Source organism: Vulpes vulpes, chromosome 9, assembly GCF_048418805.1.
Source record: "Vulpes vulpes isolate BD-2025 chromosome 9, VulVul3, whole genome shotgun sequence".
Lineage (NCBI taxonomy): Eukaryota > Metazoa > Chordata > Mammalia > Carnivora > Canidae > Vulpes > Vulpes vulpes.
The window spans coordinates 33,908,848-33,926,687 of NC_132788.1; the positions used below are offsets into that span (position 1 = coordinate 33,908,848).

The 17,840-nt window shown below is 36.7% G+C and overlaps 1 protein-coding gene across 1 annotated transcript in view; it reads left to right on the top strand.

The window, feature by feature from the left end:
- Positions 1–8,446: 8,446 nt before the first annotated feature.
- Positions 8,447–17,840, top strand: part of RNF17 (ring finger protein 17) — a 119,901-nt gene continuing 110,507 nt past the window's right edge. The window contains exons 1-3 of the mRNA XM_072719741.1: positions 8,447–8,644; positions 11,360–11,454; positions 16,008–16,099. Of these exons, the coding sequence (XP_072575842.1) occupies positions 8,515–8,644; positions 11,360–11,454; positions 16,008–16,099 (317 nt within the window). The 5' untranslated portion in view covers positions 8,447–8,514. The remainder of the gene's footprint in view (positions 8,645–11,359; positions 11,455–16,007; positions 16,100–17,840) is intronic.

Genomic DNA, 17,840 nt, shown 5'->3' on the forward strand with positions numbered 1-17,840 from the left:
AAAACAGAAACTTTGGGAGTCAATGAGAGCCCATCTTAATTCATGTGCCCTCTGGATCCCTCTGTGTGTCAGGCATTGTGGGAGCCGTCTGCATGCATTATTTCAGTGAACCCTGTAAGCAGCTCTGCAAGGTAGGGACTATTATCATGCTCATTTTCAGATGAGGAAAAAGAACTTGAAAAAGTAACATAACTTCCTCCAAGGTCACATGGGCAGTAAGTGTCCACAGAGCCCTTTGGCCAACCTAAGCCTTTCTACTATCCCTCTCTGCTTATGTGGTGTACAGACCCATATCCTTGGTAAATAATATCCTGGATAGGAGAATCTCCAGGCTATGAGGACAATAGCTCCTTATTCGGGAGCTAAAATCAACAACTGAAGCTCTTCTACCCATTGCTACCAACTCCTCCCCAAAACATAAAAGAGAGAGAAAGCAGTTATATCATTTCTCTGATTAACAAAATTCAACGTTTTAGCATAGCCTACAATGCTGTGAATGATCTGCCTTTGCCCACCTCTCCGGCTTCCTTTTGTACCATCTTCCTCACCACTAATAGGAAGGGTGTCAACACACGTTTCAGGGGGTAATATGGGAGCCATCTTTAGGAAAATGCAGTCTGCCTCAAAAAAGGAAGACTAGGGGCACCTGGGTGGCTCAGTCGGTTAAGCATCTGCCTTTGGTTCAGGTCATGATCCCAGTGTCCTGGGATAGAGCCCCAGGTCAGGCTCCCTGCTCAGTGGGGTGTCTGCTTGTCCTTCTCTCTGAGTTTCCCCCCACCCCTGCTTGTGCACACTCTCTCAAATAAATAAAACCATTTTTAAAAAGCAAGACTAATTCATGTGAAACAATTAAAGACCAATAAAAAAGAGAGCAGAAACAGACATTTCTTCATCCAGATGGCCAATAGACACGTGAAAAAAGTGTTTAACATCACTCATCATCAGGGAAATTCAAATCAAAACTACAATGTGATTATCACCTCATACCTGTCAGAATGGCTAAAATCAACAACACAAGAAACAAGTGTTGGTGATGATGTGGAGAAAAAGCAACGCTCTTGCACTGTCCCTGGAAATGCAAACTGGTGCAGCCACTCTGCAAAACAGTATGGAAGTTCCTCAAAAGGTTAAAAATAGAACTACCCTATAATCCAGTAATTGCACTACTAGGTACTTACCCCCCAAAAAATAAAAACACTAATTCAAAGGTATACATGCACCCTGATGTTCATAGCAGCATTACTTACAATAGCCAAATTATGGAAGCAGCCCAACTGTTCATCGATTAATGAATGGATAAAGGTGTGGTATACATGTAAACAATGTAATATTACTCAGCCATAAAAAAGAATGAAATCTTGCCATTTGTAACAACATAGATGGAGCTAGAGAGTATAATGCTAAACAAAATAAGTCAGTCAGAGACGGACAAATAACATGATATCACTCATGTAGAATTTAAGAAACAAATGAGCAAAAGAAAAAAGAGAGAAAGGCAAGAGACAGACTCTTAACTATAGAAGACAAACTGTTGGTTACTAGAGAGGAGGTGGGGGGGATGCATTAAATAGGTTATAAGGATTAAGGAATACACGGGTTTTTTTTTCTTTTTTAAAAAAAATTTATTTATTCATGAGAGACACAGAGACAGAGGCAGAGACAGGCAGAGGGAGAAGCAAGTTCCTTACAGGGAGCCTGAATGCAAGACTCGATCCTAGGACCTGGGATCATGCCCTGAGCCAAAGGCAGACGCTCAACTACTGAACCATCCATGCGTTCCAAGGAGTACACTTATGATGAACACTGGGTGATGTATGGAAGTGTTGAATCATTATATTGTACACCTGTAACTAATATAATAACACTGTATGTTAACTATACTGGAATTAAAATAAAATAAAAGAGAGCATAATTGAGTGTTAAAATGGATGGTTCAGACAACTACAGAGATCTTGGTGTTGGTGGGAAACTGGATTCAGCCCTGGTGGGGAATGTTTGAAGGAAGTACTGAGGTTTTGAGAGCAACTTTATATAAAAATACAAGGATGAATTATGACATTTAATATACTGTTTTCACTAAAATGAGATAGGGCAGTGAATATAGGAATGAGTACATTGGTTTCTAAAAACTTTGGGATGCCTGGGTGGCTCAGCGGTTGGGCACCTGCCTTCAACTCAGGTCGTGATCCCAGGATCCAGGATTAACTCTCGCATCGGGCTCCCTGCATGGAGCCTGCTTCTCCCTCTGCCTATGTCTCTGCCTTTCTCTCTCAGTCTGTATGTCTCATGAATAAATAAATAAATCTTAAAAAACAAAACAAAAAAAGTTCCATCAATTCTGATGTGAATTTTATTTGCCCTTAAGATGAAAGGTGAGGGGTAAAAGATAAGATAAAAAAAGGACCCCTGAAAGGAAACAGGAGAATTAAATTTCCTGATGAGAAAAGGGTGATAAGTGTGACCATATTTTGACTCAGGCTACACCAACACAGCCTCCAATGCCATTCTTCCATAGTTTCCAAATATTCCTTTATCACAGTGAGCTTAAACGTCCCTTCATTTGTTTATCTGTCCTCTGAAGTAATAATTGAAACTGATGTCATGTGTTAGAATCATACCCAGTGTTGTGAATTGCATCAAAGACATATCTGACTCGAGTATGGAGAGGATGGATGGCATTTAGAACACAGAATGGCATCCATAAAATACCATAATGAGACAACATGAAACTAGAGAAGAGTCACTGCTTCTTGAGCTTTGTATGAAATATAAATATTTCATATTTTATTGTATTGTATATTTACATATTTCATATTGTAAAATTCTTTTACAATATCTGAGAGGAGGGATAGAGAGCCTTCTATCCATGAGAAATGACCAGGTACAGGTTTGGAAGAGCAGAGGCTACAGACATGTGCCTATCTACCCCTCTGGCCAGGGCTCCTGAGGAAAGGCTCAAGGGGCAAGACTGTCTTAGAGCTAATAGTATAGTGTCCACAATCAGCAACTATTAGAGTCTGAAACACCAGGTCCTATTTTTCTATTTAAAGTCATCCGCAAATGCAGTTCCCTTTAAAAAAAAATGCAGTTCCCTTCATCTGCTTTACCACAGAGTAGACACAGATCTGAGCTTGGACTGACTGCCCCTTGGAGATTTTCTAATCGTAACAACATCCATCAATGCAAACAAAACCACTATAAACATGGGTGTTGCTTCTCCCTCAGTGTCTATAGCTTTATGTTTCCAAAAGAAAAGTACAGATGCATATAGCAGGAAATGTAGGTCTTGGAGTGGAAGGAACTAGGGAAATATACATAAATCACTAAGTCGTAAGTAGTGTCAGCTATGTAAGGCAATCTATCTCTTTGTGAGCTTCACTTTGACCTCCTATCAGAACTTCTAGGGCTTGCGCCTCTGCATTCCCCTAACCTCTCCAAGGGATTCTTAAGCACACTTAAGTCTGAGAATTACCAGATAACCTCTGCTGGCTAAATTTGGGCTAGTGGTGTCTAACCCAAACAAACTCAGTCAGAAAAGTAGCCACTTACCCTGACAAATGCAGATGGAGAATTCTCCCAATTAATGAGTAGAGTCCTGAACAGAGCATAGGAGGAAGGAAGAAACCAAATTGCAAATTCTGTTTGTTATGGGCTTAGTGCCATCTAGTGCATTTTGAGACTATGTCAAGCTGGTTATTGCTACGTTGGTGTGTTCTCCCTATTGCCAGCTTGTGTTCTGACATGCCATGTGAGCATTTACTACTATATTTCTACTGAGCACATACTGTGTATGGGGCTCTGTGAATGTTGTATAATAAATTATTTTAATGAAAATCTGATATTTTCAGAGAGTCTAGAAGAAAAATGTTAAATCCAATGTTTTATTGAAACAAAAGTCGAATCAAAGTTAAAATATACTTGTTAGTTTTAAAAATTATAAAAATAAATTAAAAAATAATAAAATGTAGAATATCTATCTCTGTATCTGTGTTCTGAGATGGCACTATACCAGTGGTGTATACATAGAGATAAACGTGTAATGAGTAAATCAAGGTTCATGATCCTATTCATCCAAATTACTGGGATCTCATGTTTTCTTTGCACCTCACTTTCTCCCATTCCTATGCGATTAACAACAACAACAAAGCTGAATTTTAAAATAGAAGAGAAGGTAATAAAGGTTATGGAAAATAATGAATAAAATAAAAATTTAGCTTGAGAAAAGATTTTTAAACAATACTCAAAAATTGCAAGTCTTAATGAAAATTCCATAGCAAAATAAAATGCTTTGGGACAATAAGAGATATCATAAACAAAGTAAAAACAAAACAACAACAACAAAAAGTCATAGCCTAGAAAAGGATATTTGCAATGGAATCTAGAATAAAGAATTGCTATAAATCAATTAAGAAACAACCCAAAGTGCAAAAAAAGAAAGTCCAAATGACAGATAAATATGAAAATTCATTAGTCATTAGAGAAATGCAAATTAAGGCCACAAGAAGATAACGTGGTACAGCCACTGAATTAGCAAAAAAATAAAACAGCTGCTAATCCAAGCATTTGCATAGGACATTCATACACTGATGGTGGGAGTGAATAGGTAGGCTAAGAGACAAAGAATTCTGTTTATCTTGTATACCTTTGGGTGGAGAAAATATCTCCCCAGGTTACCCAGAGTACATATGTGCTTTCAGGTAGGCATGGGATTAAAAATGTACTATCAAAGTAGTCTAGGAAGCCAAGACATTAAGTTAAAGTGGTCCTAGATCATCATGACTTGGGGTACCCAAAGGAAGCAAAAATGAAATCTGAAGAAATGTATCCTAATACAGGCCTCACAAAATTCCCATAGATAAACACTTTCCAACATGAGCTTAAACATCCAAAATTACAAAACACGTGAGGAAACATATCACCATGAATAAGAATCAGTAAAAATTTTAAAACTGCATATTTATATCTTTCAAGAATATCAGAGAAAGGAATTTTGGGGTTACATAACAGAATAATTGTGCTTAAAATATTCAAATAATAAAAGATGGAATAAAAACATGAGAAAGGAACATAATACTATCCAAAAAGATCAGGCAATTTTTGAAATATATATATATATATATATATATATATATATATATATATATATATCTAGAATTGGATAAAACAGGTATTGAGAACTTAAAACTCAGCAGTCATGTAAAATAGCAGATTAGATCCAGTTGAAGAGAGAATTGATTAATGGGGATAGATATTTGAAGAGAGTTCCCAGAATGCAGCAGAGAGATAAGGAAATGGAAAATATGAAAAAAAAGTTAAGAAAGGTATAGAATGAAAAGGCCTTATTTACTATCTAATACAAGTTCCAGAAAAAAAAATAAGGAAGATATAATACACAAAGAGATAAACAACCAAAAATTTTCCAGACCAGTAAGATAATACTCAGATTGAGTAATTACAATCAATCCCAAACAATAAATATATATCTACACTTTGATATTATAATTAATATATAGAATGCCAGGGGCACCCGACGAGCTCAGTCAGTTGAGCATCCAATGCTTCATTTTGACTCAGGACATGATCACAGAGTCATGGGACTGAGCCCCTTCTCAGGCTCCATGCTTGGCAGATGTCTGTTTGAGATTCTTTCCCTCTGCACACCCCCTCCCAGATTGCATGCTCTCTCTCTCTTCCACTAAAAGAAAGGAATATATCTTTTAAAAAACAAAAGTAAAAATATATAGAATGCCCCCAAAAAAACCAACTTACCCATAAAAAATCTTAATTGGATTTACAGAAAACTTCTCAATAACAATACAAGTCAGAAATCAGCATGTTATCTTCATAGTCTGAGAAAAAAAAACTGTCAATTTAGGATTTTATGTTACTAAATGATCATTCAAGAACGAAAATGAAATAAAAATACACTTTAAACCAAATAAAACCTGAAAGCATTTGCCACTAATATATCTCCTCTAAAGACATTTCTTCAGGGTGTCCTTAAAGAAGAAAAATCCTAGAAGGAAGTATGAGAAGGAATAATCAAGGAATTGCCCAATATGTGAATAAGTGGCCAAAATAACATAGTAAAACTAGATTATCCAGATTAAATTAGATTGTTTGTTAAATTAGTTGGAGGATACATGGACATTCATAATTTACTCTTTATTATTTTTTTGGGACTAAAATATTGTATAACAATTTTCTTAATAGTGAAAGGAAGAGAGTTCCAGGCAGAGGTCCTGAGAGTAGAAAGAGTCTAATCTACTTATAGAACTGAAAAAGGCCTGTGTATCTGGGACATGATGAGAAGTGGTACAACATGAAGCTAGAGAGGTAAGCAAAAGCCAAATCACAAAGGCCTCAAAGGCCATGTTAAGGATTTGTCAGAGCCAACAGGAAGCCATTAAAGGAATCCAAACAAAGGATTTAAACAACCTAAATTGTTAAAAAGATAATTCTGCCTGCTGTATTTGAGAGGTCATGGTAAGTATTAAGTAAGCATGTATCACTGTATTTTTCAGTGGTCCTGAATTATCCAAAATTTATTCAACTTCTGAGATTATCAAAGGCAAAATTCTCTCCAGCATATCTGGTAACATTCAGAGATGACTCCTCTGTACTGCATCACATTAGACTCATAGTGTGACCCACTAAGAACCCCTATGCAATGAGGTTATTATTCAAATTACAGTATTGTTAGTGGAAAAGAAGATTGTCACTACGTAGTAGAACAGTATTGAATGCAGGGAGAAATGTAAAGTTTTCAAGGAAGAGCAGCTGGTTTTGAGGATGATTCATGGAAGATAAGACTGTAAGTTAACAAAGAGGCAGGAGTGGGTATTCTAGACGAGACTATAAAACATTATTCACAAAACTGTAAGAATCAGCATGTTCCAGGGCAACTTGTGCCTCCATTGGTTGAACACCTCTTGATTTCCACTCAGGTCATGATCTCCAGGTTGTGGGATCCAGCCTAGTCACTGGCTCCACGCTCAGTGGGGAGTCTACTTGAGATCCTCTCCATCTCCCTGTGCCCCTCCTTCAGGCTTGAGTGCACACACACTCTCTCCAATAAATAAATAAATCTTAAAAAAAAAAAAAAAAAAAGAATCAGTATGTTCCATGGGAATTTTGGCTTGATCAGTACTTTAAATTCCATTATGGATTAGTAGTAGAAACCACTGGATGAATAGTATGGGGATAGATTAAGAAACTAATACTTTCTCCTGAGGGCAACAAAGCACAAACATTTTTGAGCAGTGATGAACTTTTGAACATAATATTTCTATTTTTCTAAATGTATACGGTAAAGAGGGGCTGTATGCAACCTTTCACTCTTCTCCGCTTAAGGCAGCCTGTCATCTACCTCCAGGTGCCTCCTCTACAATGTATCTGCCACACTTGCTACCAGACAACTTCACCCGCAGTCTACTGCTTAAAGGGTACAATCCAAACTCCTTAATACAGCGTCCAAGAAATGTTTTACCCTAATATTGACCACCAAATACCTCTCTGTAAAGTTCACTTTAAGGAAATTAAGAATCTGAGAGCGCGAGAGAGCCCAGCAGGGTTGGGGGCATGGAGAAGGGACCTGTAGGGTTATGTATGACCTGACACAGAGGCAGACCCCTAGCCACTGAGCTACCCAGGTGCCCCACTTTAAGGACATTAACGCTCTGACCAACTGGCCAACACATTACATTTTGAAGAGGCTACTGCATCTCCCACGTACTCTCCTTGGTTTATGCCATCCTTTCTCCCCAGAATGCCCGATTTTCTGTTTTACTCCTTAGTCCTGCCCAGGTTTTAAGGTCTAGGGAGGCTTTTCCTAGCATGGTAGGTCACACTGATATCTCTCAGACTGAAGAAATCTTGCCGTCTCCATCCCTCCTCTGCAGGAACAGAGACCTCTGCACCCCTCAAGCAGGAGCTGTCAGTGAGCACATTCTCAGCACCCCCACTGCTCCCAGCTGTGCCTTGTAGACCATCATGCTCAACAACGTCAAGGACAACCAGACCTTAGTCTGACATGAATAGGCTCTCGGCAACGGTAGGTACTGATGAGCTACCCTCCCCCCACCTCCCACCCGCCCGGAGGTCACAGTTACTGAGCCCTCTCACACACCGCTCTAGGCTTCAGGCCCAGATACACCCACAAGACGGATTACTTCAATATAAAGGATTGTTTGCTACCTGTAAACCCAACAACAGTGTAAACAATAATATGCGAAATCTTAATCTGTATGCAAAGGGCTGAGGTGGTGGGCTTTCGGAAAACGGTAAAGTAAAAAGTTTCCCCACCCCGCGGCGTCCTTTCTGAACCTGCGCAGTGCGAGGCAAACCGCAAACACCCAGCCCCGCCCCCGGAGGGCACGAGGGCAGCCTGCAGTGGAGGCGGGGCTCACCTCTGATTGGCTACTGGGAGCCGCCAGCCTCTGATGATTGGTGGCTGCCACGAAGGATGCCGGGACTGGCACGTGGTACCGGCCCTCAGAGCCTAAAGGGGCAGACATGGCCGCAGAAGGTTCCACGGCTTGGTTCACCCTGTCTTCCTATCGACAGATGGGGAAGAAGAGTCGGCCCTGGGGTGCTGCTGAGATTCAGTGCACTCAGTGTGGAAGAAGGGTGTCCAGAGTTTCCGGTGAGGACGTTGAGGGTGAGCCCCTCGGGCCCTGCCCCGGCTTTGGCCACCTGCCCTTCACCAGCTCCATCCCCGTCAGGCTGCTGGGTGTGGAGAGTGAGCGAGGCCTACCTAAGGACTGAGAGCCGAGGGAGCTGCAGTGTCGGGGGCTGTTTGGTTGTAGCAAGATTGGACGGGAACAACTATCTCATCTCTCAGGGCTACCCTCAGGGCAGCAGAGACACCCACTGCGGTCGGTTGAGTGGGCTTCATGCCTCCCCAAAGCTCTCTCTGCTTTGCACCTGCTTCTCTCTTTTCATTGATTCTTTTAGGGGATGGTGTATGAGCTCTCTTGAGCACTATTTCGAAAGGTTCAGGGGTTTGTGAAAGAGTAGATTAAAAATGTAGCACATTGTCTTGTGATCCAGAAGTAATAGAATTTGATTTTCTTGTGTAGTTTTTGTTGTGAGAGTAACAAGCAGACGACTTTAAAATCTGGATTAAAAACAGATGTTTGGGATTGGGAGGGAGGCATTATTGCTCAGTTTGGCTTAAGACCTAATTTGAGAAACAATTCGTTCCTTCTGTGCGTCTTGTGTTTTTCTTTGTAGTCAAGGGGGAAAATCCACTGAAGTCCTATTGATCTAATTTAGAATCTACTCAAGTGAAAACACATTCAAGTTACTTTAATTTAAAATGCCTTAGAGTGCTGAGTCTCCGACCAAGAGTTGTTGAATTTCTAACTGCAGCTGCTGAAGTCCTATTACTACCCCTGCAACTGGTTAATGTTTATACTTTCGAAGTGAAAGTTGTTAATTTCCTCAGTCCCTCCGAGAGACACGAACCTTTGTAGAGAAAGTTAATTGGTTGTGTTTTAGGGTGGAGAGCCAAGTTTCTCCTATCTTTTTTTTAAATCACTGCTGTTATATAGAAAGTCTCTATTGTTTGAATGAAGTAAGTTGTTTAGAACAGAATTTTTTTTTTAGAACAGGATTTTTAAAAACCACTCTGATTTTTCCATATATTTGTATTACCATGTTCAGAAATACTCTAGATTGGTGCTAATGCATATAAAATTGTGAAAGTGCTTTGTAAGCTATTCACCACAAATTAGATTTGAACAGTATCAGAAATCTTATAAAGATAAAACAGCTAGATAATTTTTATTTCTTTGGTAATATCTCTGGAATTTAAGTAGAACTTTATTTTTTTTAAGATTTATTTATTTATTCATTCTTGATAGAGAGGCAGAGACACAGGCAGAGGGAGAAACAGGCTCCATGCAGGGATCCCGATGCGGGACTTGATCCGGGACTCCAGGATTGCGCCCTGGGCCAAAGGCAGGCGCCAAACTGCTGAGCCACCCAGGGATCCTCAAAGTAGAACTTTAAAATTTAGCTTGGTCATAAGCAAGTCAGATATTTCACTTGGCTTGAAAACCAAAGCTTTTTGATCAAAATAATGTATTTCTTACAGATCAGCAAGAACACTAATTTTTTTGCCAATAAAAGATGACATTTAATAGTTTTCCTTTTTTCTTGCAAAGTGTTTTAAAGTGACAATTTTTTAAGTTACATAAATATGTTCATTACAATAAACTTCAAATTCTACTTAGAGCATTAAAATCTTGATACTAGGTTTTCATTCAAGATTATGATATTTCCCCTCATAAATGCTAGGTTTGTGACAGTGATCTTTATATGGGTCATTGTGTATGTGTGACAGTAGTAGCGTCTGACTTTTCTCCTTGCCAGAGAAGGGTCTTGCCAGTGTCTCATATCTTCCCTTCTTACTGTCTTCACAGGATTGGAAATATAAATTAGTAGAGGCAATAGGATCAAGTAGAAAGAATTTGGGACTTGGAAAGAGAACTGAGGAGATCCTTGGGTGGCTCAGCGGTTTAATGCCTGCCTTCGGCCCAGGGTGTGATCCTGGAGTCCTGGGATAGAGTCTCACATCAGGCTCCCTGCCTGGAGCCTGCTTCTCCCTCTACTTATGCTTCTGCCTCTCTCTCTCTCTCTCTCTCATGAATAAATAAAACCTTTAAAAATAATTTTAAAAAATAAAATTTAAAAAGGAAAGGAAAGAGAACTAGGCTGGAGTCTGGATTATACCGTTTACTTACCCATATCACCAAAATGTTTATTCATTTCTAAGCTGAATGTAACCTTCCCAAGCTTACTTAGCTGAGATATTTACAAACATCAAGTGAAGTATGTCAGAGCATTTTGTATGATTATAAGATATGGCAAATTCAAAGTTTTATAGGCACCAAACGCCAAGTTAATGCAAACAATATTACATAGTACTGCCTGGTTTTTGATATTTTTTTTTCCTTCTCACTTAACATAGTTTCTCCTGACTTTTGTTTAATAATTCCTACATTTCTTTGGGGTATTTTTAAAGATTTTATTTATTTATTTATTTATTTATTTATTTATTTGAGAGCACGAGCACGAGCAGGGGGAAAGGCAGAGGGAGAGAAAGAAAGGGAGAAGTAGGCTCTGCACTGAGCAGGGAGCCTGATATGGGACTTGATTCCAGGCCTGTAGGAGCATGACCTGAGCTGAAGGCAGCTGATTAAACCAGGCGCTCCTAATTCCTACATTTCTAATGAAACTTGACATCTTTTCCCATACTTGAGAGTCCTCTTAAACTTTCCTCTCTGATTAGTGCTTCACATTCAGTGCTAACAAAATGTTAAAAGTTTAATTCACAACAGAATTTCATCAATAGGTCACCACCATGAACTTCAGTGTGGACATGCTTTTTGTGAACTGTGCTTGTTAATAACTGAAGAATACAGCACAATTATATGCCCTGATTGTGAGGTAAGTTTTATCATCTTTCATCTTCAATACATTACAACCTAATGTTAAAGGTAAAAATGTTAGAAAACATACTTCTAGTTAGAACCTAAAAACTTTCATTTTTGTTGCTCTTAAAGCAAAAAAGCTTAACAAGAGATAAAGCTTTTCTGATTTATTGTGTAATTGCTCAGAATGATCAAGAAGAGTACTGAGTTGAAGTTCTATACTAATCAGCCTACATATTTTTTGACTCTTTAGAGACTTCTGTGGAAAATTGCCTCTTTTTTATTTTTAATGAAGTATATTCCTTTTAAATCCACACACTTCTTTACCACACCAATACCATGCAAAGAAATTTCGAACTCCCCTGACCCTCAATCTTTGTGTGTCATCAAATCTACATTTGTAGGGATGCCGTAGTTTAAAAAGAGAAGGAAAACAGTGGCCTAAAGTTAGCTTCAGAGGCACTAAAAAAATACAGTTGCTCTATAGACCCATAATAATGAGAACAGATCAAAGATTTAAAGTAAAATTTAATGAACATCCTTTGCATTTGCTACAAATACAAATGTAGTTCAATTTCTATAGCATGTCCCTGAAAAATTATCTTAATCTCTAAATTTTTAATATTCCACTTGAGATATCAGATGATGAGGATTTGTATGTATCCATTGTCTGCTGTGTCAGTGAGAAACAGTACAGGGGCAGAAGACCTGGAATGCCATCCTTGTTCTGTCACACTAAGCCTGAATTCTCTCATTTGTGAGAAGGAAACAATACCCGCTTTTCTTATAGGATTTGAGTCAAATTTGAATTATTTAGAAGTTCTTCTACAGGCTTCAGAACCATTAAAATGAGTATTATAATTGACCCATGATTATTTAGGTGTGGATTAATTGGTTTGTAGGTTAAACATGGTAAAAATACATATGCACACATATGAATTTGCTAAGGTTTTATTATAGCAGAAGCATTTATATATTAAAAGATGTCTGTTTTGGAATTACATACTTTACAAATAGTGTCCTTTATTATGGAAGATTCCCTTCTCTTGTATTTTTTTTTTCTTTTTTTTGTTCCGTGGATTCCTCAGATGTGGCTTGACTACATAGTTAAAGAGGGGGGGCCTAGTCTCCTGTGGTTGTAATGGAAGATCCCTGACCAATCAGGACTTGTGGTGGGTAGAGAATAAGGAAAGGGGAATAAGCAGGAAGGTAGAACTGTCTCTGTACCTATCCTGTTCTAATACCCCAAAAAACAGACAAATTTATTACAATAGTAACTTTTACCATTTTTGGCAAATGATTTCATGTTCAGTGGTCTTAAATCATCATACTTGTATTATTTTTGAAAACATCCATACAAATGCCTATGGTATGTATACAAATACTGGTTTTGATTTTAGAGTTGTGATACATCTTTTGTATCATTTTGACTAGGTCTGACTCTTTGGGAGATCTGTGATTTGTCTTAACCTTCCCTCCTCTCTCCCTATTAGCCCAGGGAATTGACAAGGGACTCTAATTGGATACTTTAGATACACTAAAGCTGTTCACTATTTTTTTAAAAAGATTTATTTGAGAAAGAGAGAGATCGGGAGGGCACATGAGTGGGGATTGGGGGAGTGGGAGACTTAGGCTTCCCCATGAGCAGGGAGCCAATGTGGGGCTCAGTCCCAGGCCCCAGAGATCATGACCTGAACCAAAGGCAGACATTTAACTGACTGAGCTATCTAGGCACCTCTGCTGATCACTGTTTAAGGGAGTCCCTTCAAGAAACCTTACTAAAGTTGTTACCACTCTTTTATTTTTAAAATTTAGGATTTTTGCTGTTATCTAATATTTATTTGAAATAAGAGCAAATAGAATAGTCTAAATTACAATGAATTTATAGAATATTTCAGTAATATAGTTTATTATTTTTATATTATGTGCTCCTTTCTAAAAAGATTTAATACCTATATTCACATTAGACTTATGTTTGTAATTATCTTTAATGTTGAGGACGTACATAATGTTGTTTATTTCAAATTTAAGCATAAATGATTCCATTCAGAATTAATGGATATACTTTGTTCTTCTCAGGTTGGGTGAATATGGATTTATCTGTCAGTCTTTATCTTTTGTAGTTGTAGGGTCTTTGAGAACATCTGTGCTTTTGATTGATATTGTTACTAAATAATAGCCATTCTGCATTTTGCATAGCAAAATGGCAGATTTTGTTCAGAGGATCATACTTAGATATTATTCCAGAAATACTGATACTGATTTTTTGGACCTGAGTCCAAAATATACCATGCGAAGAGGGAATCTAATCAATAGGTAATATATATTAAAATCCCATGTGGATTGAAAATGTTTTAAACATGTGAATTAAAATGTAAACTAGAGTATACTTGTATAATCTTGGATGAGGAAGCCTTACTAAACATATCTGTCTAAACTTGACCACATTTTTTCATTAGCAGTTAACAAAAACAAGCAGAAAAACCACCAGGAAAAACTTAGATGACAAGCTGTGAGGGTTGGGGAGAGAACCTTAATTTTGTATACAACATGTTAAGAATCTTTTAAGTCCATTGTATTTAATATTTTCTTAAATTTTTTGGAAGAGATGTTCTATATGAAATCTGTTGTTGGTAACATTAATCTCTTACTGTGAAATGCCAAAACAAAGGGGGATAAATGAATAGGCATATAGAAATTAAGGTTTTAGCCCCCAATTTTTGGGGGGCATTCTTAAAAATAGCATTTGGTCCAATGTGATTGGTTAAAAGTAACACTTTCCCCCTAATTAATAATGCATGACCATCTTTGGTATGTTATACTTAAAACCTTGACAGAATATCCTCTCCTTCACCAAAAAAGTATATTTAAATGGGAGGCTGTAACATTTAGTAGTCTGCTTTATTTTTCTTAGCAACATTAACGTTAACTTATTTTCCTGAGTTTTCTAGAGTTGCTTTTTTAAAAGTTTCGTATTTGCAATTTTAAATTAGATCAGTTGATAGTACTACACAGAAGAAAAAAGATGCATTTTTAACTCAAAATTGAGTTCACATTAAATAACAAATAATTAATATGCCTAATGTATATTAGGTGAACTTAGCTGACTTTTAAACATTGGCTAGTATCCTACAATTACTTTTTCTTACAATTTAATGTCTACATAATAAACATTGTACATTAAAAAAAATAAACATTGTACATAAGTGCTCTAATTCTTAACTGATCCCTTAACTAAAAACATTTGATGGTTTTCAAAATTTTTCGCTATATCTTTATATAATCCTCAAAACCACTCCGATGAAAAAAATTTTGTGAGCAAGTTCTGTTAATTTCTAACTCTAAAATGAAATCCATGTTTGAATTTGTCATATTTATTTTTATGTTTGGCAATTTGATGGGCAAGAAGTAGGAATCTCCTTGCTTTAAACTGCAATTCCCTGATTACTAGTGAAATTGAGCACTTTCACATGTTGTCTTATCAGCTTCCTTATCTTTAGTAGATCTCTCCAAATCCTTTGCGCATTTTCCTTTTGAATTGTCTTTTACCTAATTTGTAAGAATACTTCATGTGGTAGGGATATTCATACTTTGTCCTGTATATCTTAACTATTCTAGTCTTTCACTTTTAATTTTAGCCATTCAGAAATATTTTTTTTAGTTATTTTCCCCCTTTCTTCATGTTTTCTAGGCTTTCTTTGATTAGGCAGACCTTCCCATCTCAGTTATGTATTATTTTCCATATTTGTATCATGTTAAAGATATATATATATATTTAATCATATTGTAATCTTTTTTCTATGATGTCAGGTGGGTGTGTAACTTTATTCTTTAGAATGATTAGCTGCCTTTCTCATACTGTATTGAATAACCCTTCCTCTGTTTTAGTTGAAATACCCCTTGTCTTCTGTATTAAGTTCCCATATATATGTGGCTCTATTCTACTCATTTATTGTCCCAGTACCCTAGTATTTTAACTATATTAGCTTCATTATCAGATGGGATAAATCTCTACTGAATGGTATGTTAAAATTTTTATAATTTTTCCGTAGTATACTTTCATATGAACTGTGGAATTGCATTAAAATTTTTGTATTTTATATTAGATGTATTTTAGGATATTAAATCTTTGTCCCTAGGAACTTGATATGATTCTCCATTTATTCTCTTTTTGTTATGTGGTCCCAATAAATTATTTGGTTTTCTTTTCTTAGAACTTCTATTTTTCTTATTAAATTTACTCCTAAGTTTTGAACATAATTTAAGATGTCATTGTGAACATTTTTAAACATAACTTGAGATGTCATTGTGAAAATTTTATAGATTTTTAAAGTATTATTACAAGTATTTCCTTGAGAATGGTGGTAGAATGTTTTAATTAATGTTCTATTTAATAGTTGCCAAATTAGATTTCTTCAAAAATTAAAATAGGGTAAGAGCATCATACATGTACAGTTTTTCTTTGATTTAAAAAGAATTAACTTTATCTCTGAATGGCACATTAGTTGTTTGAATCCTGGGTAAACAATTCATTGAATGACTTTGTTTTTATTCTTATTTTGTCCTAAGGTTGCTACAACTATAAATATGAGACAAGGATACTACCCAACAGATGGATGTATTAAAGAAGATTCTTTTATGGAAAAACTGCAGCCAAAAAAGTATGTTCTGTGTGTACTTTATTTTAGTATTTGAAGCTCAGTGTATTCTGAAAGGATAATTTTAGCACCATTGATAAGATGTTATTCAGAGATCAATGTTTCTAGCCCATTGTTTATAGAATGCTCTTTATTTTATAAATTTTAAGTGTAGTTTACATTATTTTCAGGTATACACCATAGTGATTCATCTTCTCTGTATGTTATGCTGTGCTCACCACAAGTGTAGCTACCATCTTTCACCATACACTATTACAATATTGTTGATTATATTCCCTAATCTGTACTTCTTATTCCAGTGACTTATTATTCTGGAAGCCTATATCTTCTATTATAGAGTGCTCTTTTATAATTTATCTGTTAATGAAATGGAGAATCCAGCTCCTAAAGAAGCATTAGTTTGTCCTTAATTTAAATGAGGGAAAATGCAAGATAAAGCTGAGAAGGTCATTCCAGCATAAGTTATTGGTGCTGGCTAAGAGTAAGGTGTAGCTTAAGAAAGGTATTGATTCTGGGATCCCTGGGTGGTGCAGCAGTTTGGCGCCTGCCTTTGGCCCAGGGCACAATCCTGGAGACCCTGGAGACCCGGGATCAAATCCCACGTCGGGCTCCCAGTGCAGGGAGCCTGCTTCTCCCTCTGCCTGTGTCTCTGCCTCTGTCTCTCTCTCTCTCTCTGTGTGACTATCATAAATAATAAATAAAAATTTTTAAAAAAAGGTATTGATTCTCAAGAGTATCATGAGCATGATGCAGTAGAGTACTTTGGAAAGAGGTGGTTTGTGAGGTGACTGGATTGATAAAAAGAAAAGTGATAATTTTGGGATTCTTTTATTCATTTTTCCTTTCTTTAATAGGACTTTGTATATGTATATATTAATAAAGCTCTTTTTGAATTAGTAATGCAAACTTTTTTTTTTTAACTATCACAGCTAGAAACCAGCATCTGTGTTATATTTTATTGCACTTATTTATTTATATATGTCTCCTTCTGCTAGTCTATAAGCAAGCCCCTGTAAGGGCATAGACCACATTTTACTGCTTTCTACATTTCTGGTGTTAGACACAATAAATATGTAATAAGCGCTTGTTAGATGAATTACTATGATGTTTTGACATTTGCTATGGTTTTTCTGAAATCGTGTTTCAGTCCTAGGTAAATTTAAATTTAGAGTTGGCTATGGGATGGATGGATAGTAGTAAAAAAATATATAGTTTTACTTTGCAACTTTATAAGAGTTAAAGAAACTTTTGATTAATTCATTGAGGCCCTACTCAGAAGACAATTATATTTTTGTGTAGCCTTAACTTTTTAAAGCATATTTAATATAGTAATAAATTATGTGGGAGATATGGGAGACTTTCAAGGAACAATCTCATTTGAAACCTTTCAGTTTTGTTAATGGCTCTGAGCATCTGTAAATCACCCCATTTCCTCATATCTCCTTTAATTTGCGTGCTGCATGCAGACTATAATTTCCACAATATCTTCCATATCCATAATTTATCTTCCATTTCTCCTACCCTATTAATTTATTCCTTTTGACTACCTCCTTAGCACTTCCCTACTGTTCCCTGCTCCATGCTTCTTCATTGCCTACCTAAATTCCAAAAAATTTTTAGATTAAAATTCAGTGGCTTTTCACATTACTGCTACAGCTTCTCTTTCCACACTTAAAACGGATGCTTAGAAACTGAAAGAATAGTTACAGTTCTCTTTAGGTAATAAGCCACTTAGCTAAAGTCT